At 33.3% G+C, this 9,875-nt stretch overlaps 1 protein-coding gene across 1 annotated transcript; it reads right to left on the bottom strand.

Moving 5' to 3' along the window:
* Nucleotides 1–64: 64 nt before the first annotated feature.
* Nucleotides 65–8,095, bottom strand: LOC113714697 (uncharacterized). The gene is made up of 14 exons (XM_027238698.2): nt 7,977–8,095; nt 7,747–7,806; nt 7,513–7,632; nt 7,306–7,425; nt 6,991–7,132; nt 6,499–6,669; nt 6,067–6,222; nt 5,714–5,820; nt 4,787–4,877; nt 3,009–3,150; nt 2,741–2,897; nt 2,104–2,220; nt 1,123–1,249; nt 65–521 (listed from the first exon to the last, which is right to left on the bottom strand). The coding sequence occupies exons 1-14, from the start codon at nt 8,090–8,092 to the stop codon at nt 288–290; spliced, it is 1,860 nt and encodes a 619-aa protein (XP_027094499.2). The 5' UTR covers nt 8,093–8,095; the 3' UTR covers nt 65–287.
* Nucleotides 8,096–9,875: the final 1,780 nt, after the last annotated feature.

Genomic DNA, 9,875 nt, shown 5'->3' with positions numbered 1-9,875 from the left:
CAATAAGCAACAAATTAAATTCTACCTCAAAGAGTAGCTGAAATTAAAATACTCTCATATCATGTCAAACCAAGAATACAACGTACCCTAGTAATTACATAATACATTTGAGCAATTTTGTCAAACCAAAAAAAAAAAGGTATATATAAGCAATTTTTTTTGCTTGAAATTTTTCGTAATTTCGAGTAATTTACCAAGTAAATGAACAAAGGTACAAAGTAGCCAAGCCCCGTGAATTAACAACAGTTTATAAAGGATCTCAAATAGAGTATCTCAAGAAAAAATAATTAGGGTCCTTCCAAGCGAATATAATCATACAGGAGTCCCTGCAAAGGGCTGGTGCCATTTGCCTGAGTCAAATTGATTGTATTGCTCTCTGAAACAAGCAACGTGCTGGGAACGTCGAGATTGAATAGCCAATAGAGGCCGTGAATCCCATGTCTTGCAATCGAATTATCTTTCCCTATCAACCCGCTTGAAAATAGAGGAGAATTTTCTGTACTTTGATCATTCACGCGAACCTACATGTTAGAATATTGTGAGTATTTTGCTATATGGGTCCATGAACCTTTTCAGAGGTTTCTGATAATTTCACTTGACTGCCTTGCCGATTTAAATATCATACGTACCTCCTTTATTTTCAAATTTAATGTAAAAATAACACATGAAGTGCTAATAAATTATTTTCATTTCCGAATTATCCTTCCATGGCTTATAGAAATTAAAAATTCAACCACAAAAGTAACTTGAGAGTGCATCAAATAAATGAAAGCAATTTAGAATAAAAAAATCATCTATGGATTGGTGGGCTACAAAGAGTTTAATAGGTTAATGCAAATGATTGAGTAAATTAATATCTAAAGGTTGATGCTTGAAAATATTTAGGGCCATTTTTCAAGGCCTTTTTTGACTTTGTAAGATTAAAACTCAGAATAGGGGAAGCCAAGTGAAATTATCAGAACCCTCAAGAGAGAAGCCTGAATGTATCTTTTTTTCTTTTCATCTTCCAAATATTTCTTATGGTGAGTCCCTTTAAGATCAGTTTCTTTTTCTTTTCTTTTTTTTTTTTTGAAGAAAACATGAAATTGAAACTTGTGAAATTTTTTTTTTTAACGAAAATACCTGCAGAATGGCTTGTGCTGCAGATGCAAGTGCCACTCTCAATTTGTAGTTGCCACCAGTACTGATACTGTCAAGTTCGAACTTGATCTGCCAAGTGGTTCCTTGATATGTATTGTCATCCTTTTTCCTGAAGTTTTCAGAAACTATCTCAACATACACAGAAATCACCAACTTTTCTCATAACTTCACGGTGCCAATTTTCCACTAGGATAAACTCCACCTTCATTCTCTCGAACTGATATCACTTTTTTATTTTGCTCCCCAAACTCTTAATTGTGGATATTTTGTACCCTAAACTCTTAATTTTGGATATTTTGTGCTCTAAACTCTCAATTTTGGACACTTTACATCTAAATTCTCAAGTTTATCCTATTTAAATCTAGTTAATGACAACTTTTATATAATTAATGCATAGAGGCCCCAATAAATTAATGATGATGTGTCAAAAGTAATCAAAAGGTACCAAGGTATTATAGCAAGAATAAAACAATACATTATCATTAATTTGTATTAATTTTTATCTCGTTAATTTTGCTAACAATATTTGTATTTGAGACCATATAAATAAATTATAATGTGCTAAAAATGGTAAAAAAAAAAAACTAAAGAATCATAGTTGACATTGTAATTAATTTTCATTGCTTTTTATCTCGTTAATTTCGCGAACACAATCATTGATTATACTTAAACGGGACAACTTGAGAGTTTAGGGTGTAAAATATCTAAAATTAAGAGTTTTGAGTGCAAAGTGTTCAAAATCGAATTTTAGAATAAACAAGTGATACGAGTTCAGGGGTGCAAAGTGAAGTTAATTTCATGTAAAGGATATTCTTCACACTAACATGGTATACATCACCAATAAATAAATAAGCTTATTATTACTAGCACATAACAAACTTTTGCACGCATGCAATTTTCTTGCGTTTTATGTACATATACCACGAAAAATTAATGTACCCAAGAAATCAACAATGGTTCTACCTGTTGAATTGAGCAAAGAACCAGTCTTTCCTATAGTCACTCTGGCCAATGGTATACACCAAGTCATTTTGAGTATACAACTCTGTATACCTCTCCCACAGTCCATATTGCCTGAACCTGATCAGGATAAATTCGGCAAAAAAGAAAAAAAAAAAGAAATAATAGACAATTTTGTTAAAGGGGTTGTTGGAATTCGTCCAGCACCATTTGTTTTACAAAGATAGGAAGAGACTCTCAAAGCGATTTAAGTAGATCGGCCAATTTAGCAAAATGTGCTAAATTATGCGTAATTTTATTTGCTTCTTTTGGGATCCAAATTACATCCACAGTATGTTGGTAAAGTTGAAAATTAAGAAATTTGCTCATAGGAGAATTTGGCTATGGTACTAAAAAAAAATTGAAGTGATAACAAATGGATATTGGCAACAATTTGGGATGGTTGATAGCCAAGTTGATTTCTATTAAATACTCAAAAAAAAAATTAAATTTATTGCGAAAAGTAAGTTGAAATGCAAACATTTATTTATTTTTTTTATAGTAGCACATTCTTGGTTGAAAAATACTACTAATCTCAAAACGATATTCAGCCCTTAAGGCCCCGAGTCAAAATAATAATAGACATGCAAATGAAACTAACCTGTCAAGGTGAATGGTGTAAAGTTTATTGATGTAATTTGGGTTAGGATCAGGAACATAAAACTCTCTCGCAGAACGATTAGGGATGCCTATTTCCCATATTGTAGGTCCATCTCTGGGAGGCTGATAAGTAAGATCACCCATTTCAATTTTACACCCTGATTAAACGTAAATGTTACTATTTATGTAGATGAACTTCGGCCTTGTACAGAGGAAAGAAAAAAAAACAGTGAAAACTAGAAAAAGCTGAAAATTCGAGCAAATTAAACCTGAAGTTATGGTGATAGGGACATCACTCTTATAATCACCAATAAAACCAGGCACCCATGCATAGAGGTTATAGTCTCCAGTACGTATATTAGTGATGGAGAAATTACCATTGGTGTCTGCTTTTGTCCAAAATTGGTAGTCCTGTCAAGTCATCCAGATAAGAAGTTGATTATGCCTTACTGACGCCTGTTTAATAACTCAATTCAGCACTTAAATTTAATGGATTTAAATCTTAACATATTCAAACTGTTTGAACATCTAAATTAATTATATGACACTGAATTTTCTAGATTAAACTTACTCTCAAAATTAACTGATAACCTATACACTTATCACTGAATATGATATACATTTAATTGTGTTAGATTTAATATTTAACAATTCAATAATTTAATGAATTCAGACTTCAAATTTCAGATTTCAGTTTTATCAAACGCACCCTTACTTTAATTGATTGCATGCATCACTACGAATTGTCTATCTTTAAAAGCTGGAGTATAATTAACTTATCTAACAAGTCGGAAGGGTGAAATGGACCTCTCCGGTTCCAATTCTCTTCAATTGCATAAATTAATAAAATTTCGGTGTAAACGTGAGTTATAATTGAGTTGATATAAAACTCACAATTTATACCTAAAATAATTAGATGGAACTGGATGCACCTCAACTGGAGAGGTTCCGAATCCGAAGAAGGATATGCATAAAAAACACCACATATAATCTTATTTGTGATTCTGGGATAAAAGTAATTAGCAAGGTTTTAAAACCTAACCCGGATCGTCTGGTCGAACCGTCGATTGGATTATTTTTCAAGTCAGGTTAAGGGCTAAAACCTAAAAGGTTCAAAAAACCAATCTATATATTGTCAGAACCAGTTGACTCGTTCGGTCGGGCCAATCAACCATTGAACCAGAATGACTATTATCAAACTGTCCCAGTTTTGTATTTTTCACTTAGAAAGTGCAGCCGACAGCTTCAACAACACCGTCGTGAAGCCAGCCATGGTGATGGCACCACTACTTTTGACTTTTTTCCAGCCAACCCTCATTCTTTCTTTTAGACATTTCAATATTTTATTTTTTTGTGCCATTATACTTTTTAAAAACTACAATCCAGCTCTTAATTGTCTAGGCATTTCAAAATTTCTCACTAATGTTGTTACTTTTTATTTACTAAATCATTATTAAAATTAAACTATCTATATTGTAGCCTAATTCTTTATGCCTCCAATTTTTATTGATTAGTTCACAAGTTTTTTATTCTTATAATCAAGAAATTTCACATTTTATCATAGTTACTTCATTTTTCATTATCTTTTTTTATTGCTCATGTTTAGTACAATATAATTTTCTTTATTGCATTAATTTATTTATTCTATATTTTTTATTATTTCAATTTCTAAGTTATTTTAGTGGTATGTATCATAATTAAAATAACTTAATAATTATTTATGCCGTAATTATGACGTCATGGGTCAACTTCAGCTCAATAATAATTAGTCAATAGTTGAACCAGTGACCCTTGATCCAGTAAAATTTCTGATTCAACGAACGGTCTGGATTTTAAAACCTTGATAATTAGACTCACTCTAGTAAATAAAACTTAATAGACAGTGCTTATAGGATGAAGATAATTCTGTATATATTACTATGAACCATTGTTTCTTTTTTAATTTGTTTGTTTGAAGCACATTTTTAATGATAACTATTTGTTATTTTTTTTTGGTTTATCACTACATAGTAATATATTTAGGCTTTCCTTCTATTTAGAGTATCACCTTGCATTCTCTTTGCCAGGATCCCACGTCTCCTCGTGGAGCCAAGCCCACATAAGCACAACTGGCTGGTAAAGGATCATTACTGACGAACCTAGAGTAGCAAGAATCCAATTATCAAAAAAAAAAAAAAAAAAGGTGCAAGAATCCACGCAATACACAAATCAATATTTTTCCTTTTTAATTGTTGTGAACAACTAATCTAATTGAAGATTTTTCAATGGCGATATAAAACTTGAACAGAGAAGCAGTATTTCATGGAAATCCATTATAATCTAGAAAAACTTTATTAATTAATTAGCTTTATTAAATGATTATATTGCTTAATTAATTTTAAAAATGACATTTTGCATATTCACTTGCATGTGCATGTCTCTCTCCATATCTCTCTCATTATAAGTGAAAGGTTTTTAATTCAGAATTTCTTACTTACAATCTCTCCGTACTTACCACTCAACCCAATCTTCCACCAGCACGTACATGTCTTAATAAAACATAAGTTAAAAATGTTTAATATGTAAGTGATAAAATAAAATTTCAGAAGAGCATGAGTTACCTTTTGTACAAGCATTAAAGCTTCATTTTTAGAAAATAGAATAATGGGTTTCATGCAATTTTTTCCTTTTAGTAAAAAATGAACTCTACTCTAGAGTTTCTCCAAGTGTTCATTTTTTTTTATGTAGGTAGAACAAACTAAGAATATTTCCATTAAATCTAAAGTCAAGAGGTGTTTAATTTTGCTTAAACTTTAAATTTACTACTACAAAAATTGAACATTTTGAAAATTGATAAAATTCAATATTTAAGCTTTATGTATGTGTATATATATATATGTATATATATATATATAAAGTTTTGATCACCTGTATATATATATATATATTGCTTATATATATGTTTCTACAGTTGCTGACAAGAAGTTTTGATCACCTGTCTTGAACTAATAGTCTTCCGCTAACATTACCACGCTGCGTTGATTTTTGGAAGTCCTCCGAGGATGGAAAACTATACGGCCAGCAATTCACTTCGATCATCATCTGTTTGCTGATAAATATTTAAATTGTGCCATAGATAGAATGTTCCATAACGTAGAAATTGTAGTTTATTCACACGCCCCATGAAATTGGCATAACAGTTCAAATTTAGTATTGAAAGATGTTCCTCGTATGATCATTCTTGGCACATACACTGATTTTTATGGCTTTCTTAACTTTCTGCATAAAATAATTGTTATCATGTAAAATCATTGTACTAACTTGTAAGAATATGTTCAAGAATTAAACCTGTTTCTTAGCATCCTCCCAAAGTAAACACGGATCCTCTCCTTCCAAAATATTATTGAGATACAAAAAAACTGGTCCAAAAACCTTTTTCCATGGTTCACCTCGTTGAAATTTGGGCACTAAATCCTCTCCCGCATAGTGAGCACTGAGAAACACCTGAAATTGCCATTTTATTTTAGTATGAAAGAAAGTCACGCATTGTATTAGTCTGAATAGCTGGTAATTTTCTTGTTTTGGTGGCAAGAAATTTGTATGCATGGCTTATATTTCTACTGCTAAAGAGGGTTTGTGCTACTATAGAAGTACTATCATATCTTTAATTCTGGTCCATTGAGCAGGGTTCTGCATTCTGATTTTGAAGAACAATTGGACAACCAAGAAAAATGAACCTTGAAAATTGAGATCTTGTGCAATAGACTAAAAATTACGTACAGCTAAGTTTGTTGGACCAACATGAGAAGTCAGATTTTGTTTAAGGGGTCCGCCGGATCTGAACTCATTGCTTGGAGTAATCTGCCAGAAACCCACAAGTGGATCCATACAAATCCATCCGTGGACCTTGAGATCCTTGTTGACACACGAGTACAGATACTTGTCATCCACCTGGGAGATGTACAAAGGGAATCAATCAAATACTAGCGAAAGAGAAAATTGTAAAACTTCCTTACATGAGTTTGTGAGGCAAATCTGATGACCCTATAATCTTTTGAACTGGTGGAGGTGTAGTTAGGGGATTGAATGATCAGTTTCTGGTCTAAACCTGAAGTTTATAGTTTGAGATGGACACCTGTTATTCTTGGCTAAGTTAGTAATTAATCTATAACATTTGAACTCCAAACACTGTAAATGCTGTCAAGATTCTCTGATGATATATGTTTATAGTGACTTTGTAAGCAGAAGCAGAAGCAGAAACAGAAGCAGTACCTCCCCTTTAAACTCTGGCTCCACAGGGTTCACAAGTAGGACTGCTTCAGGATATGCGAGTTCTTGGCCTCTATCTGGTAACCGGTCATCAGGCAAGGGCATGTACCTTTGCCTGTTATCAGCTATAGCCATGTAATGGAACCTAGCACACCGATACATTTAGGTCTGAGACTAAGAAACAAGAAATTCAGGAATGACAAGCAAACGCAATTAGTCAATTTGCCGTTTTCTTTTCTATAGCAAAGCATGTATCTCAGTATTTAGGAAGGAAGAAGATTTGATCAACATGAATGGAGTTGCAGGGAAAGTGTTTACTTGTCCTTTCTGAGCTTGAAAGCTATCCTTGTTTCATCAAGGTTGAATCCAGGCCACTCTTTCAAGTGTTCATAGATAGCATAGGAGTAAAAGCCAGAGGAACCACTCAGCATTACAAACCTAATGAAATGCCATCACAATTAGGATGTTATCAACTGTAATCATCAATTTTGAACATGACATGGATTGATGATTTCAGGCAAGAACCTTTTGTCTATGTTCAGAGGAGCTAGCTTGCCTTCTAACGATGTATCCCACGTTCTTGAAAATGAAAGCTCTACCTGTTCTTCGGCCTCCAAAATAACCTTAAAAGTTGTGGCTTTGATCCTGCATTATATAGATCCCTAATAAGATTTGATACAGAATAACATGTGCATGACAGAAAGGGGATTTTTTTCCCTTTTAATTGGGGGAGAAGGGGGTGGTCAAGCAGAAATTTGCCTTTCAAAAGTTCCTGTTGTTCCTGTGCTTCCTTCTGGGCTCCATACAATGTCCCAGTACCTATGCAGGATCACATGTTAAAGTCTTGTAATGAATTATGTCTAGGATTAATGAGATTCTATCGAGGGTCAAGCAACTTCTTACTGTTTTTCTGTCATATATGAGCAAATGCATTGTGATTTTCTTGAAATTTTAGAAAGTTAATTCAGAGAATGATCTGATGACCATACCCTCTATTTTCTTCTTCATTGAGAACTTCAAGAAGATTGTGAATGCCATTATAACATATTCCAGTAACGATGCCATCAGGTTTTGATATTGTGACTTGGAGAATGCCATTGTCCATTACGACCTGCAAAATATAAATAGAACAATTATGATAGTTTGTATGGTATGACTGTATACATTTTTGCATCTCATTGGAAAAATTAAAAGCGTATTTGAATTCGAAATACTGAAATAAAATTGCTCAAGGTGTTCAAGTTTTGAATCCATTCAGACATTTGTGAAACTTTTATTCTCCTCTTTCAGAGATGCTACTGAACCACTAAAATAGTATTGATGAAAAGTTATGTCACATTTATATCAGCCTTTGTTTTGACTATATTGCCAAAATTACTTGATGTTAAGATACAAAGTCTTGCAATCCATTTAAGTCAGTGAAATAAGCAAGATTTGAAGCAGTACCAATAATCTCAGAATAATAAAGAAAACAAAGCAGAAGAAAAGAAAAGAGTGGATGGAGTCAGAATCTATTACATGTTCATCTTGAACACTCAACTGTATCCTTGAATGAGACATATTGGAATTTATTCCCCGCTGTCCACTCTGAGTTCTGCCAAAATTTTTTTTAATCTTAGTTGGAATTCTGAAAGGACTTCTCTTATGAGAAAATGAAACTTTTGCTACTATTTAATTGGCCTTTCAACATTTCCCCTCCCTGCAGTCAAGCAAAAGTGCTATTACTAAACCAGTAAGTATGCTTTTGTTTGAGCCTGGGGAAAGCTTGCTTTCATTGTTATAGCATCATAATTGTCTTTACTTAATCCTCAACACTGGTTGGTGAGACAATAGCTTGCAAGACCCGCTTAAACAACTCAAATTGCAAGTCAAGGAGTCATGAGTCATCACCATGGGGTGAGTCTTGAGGTGCTTTTCTACGTAACTTTCTTTATCTGAGGCTGTCCATGAATTTGATGGCTTTCACCAGAACCTCAGCAAAACTCATAGCTTAGAACCATATAACAAACTTGAAGCAGATGGATAAAATACATCTCACAGCATCCAATAACGTCTAGTTTCTATCAGATATCCTTTTAAGGCCAAAAGAAATGCTGAAGAGAAAAATAAAAACAAAGATAAGATTTTTTTTTTTTTTTTTAGGCAACCAAAGTTTTTTACCATGATTAAGGAAAAAGTGCAAGATATTTATTTATTTTTAATGAAAAAAAGAAAAAAAAATAGGGGAGGATAATGTTACTTAAGCAGGCATGGAAAGCTACAGAAGAGCGGATAGCCCTCTCCTATCAGGCTCAAACAGAAGCCCTCTACTATCAAACTCTATAATACAAGAAGCCCTCTACTATCAGGCTCAAACAGAAGGATAAAAGTGAGAGATTCTGGCAATCCATGATTGGATGGTTTGGCAAATAAAAGATTCTAGAATCAATCTCCAGACTAATTTTTCGAGACAAAAATTAGTTGTGGAAGAGTTTACGTTCCAGGGTTCTCAGGAGTTTTAACATGCAATTGCAGAGATATTCACATTGCATAGGTTTTCGTTTTGTTTGGATACAAGTGAAAGAGTAAGATGACTTTGTGCTTAAAGATACAAAAAATGCAGTTCCTCATTTCTTGGTGCTTCTAATTGGTTGCCTTTGTAACTTATCCTCCCAGATTCATGGCCATAATTCTGACAGCATGTTGCGTCTGACATTACCCCAGCATAAGACAACGGGCAATTTATGTTACTACTGTTCACCTTGTGTGTGTTTTTAAATTACCCTCCAGAAACACAACTAGCATATGTTAATAACTTCCAAGCTTCCTGGTTCTTATGATTTCCGCAGGATCCATTCGAAATGGCCCCAGTATAACCACAGGCAATTGATTGAGATTTCAAACTCTGA

This window comes from Coffea arabica, chromosome 10c (assembly GCF_036785885.1).
Source record: "Coffea arabica cultivar ET-39 chromosome 10c, Coffea Arabica ET-39 HiFi, whole genome shotgun sequence".
Classification (NCBI taxonomy): domain Eukaryota; kingdom Viridiplantae; phylum Streptophyta; class Magnoliopsida; order Gentianales; family Rubiaceae; genus Coffea; species Coffea arabica.
Note: the sequence above shows the minus strand (reverse complement) of the source record. Positions and strands in the feature narration are given on the sequence as shown.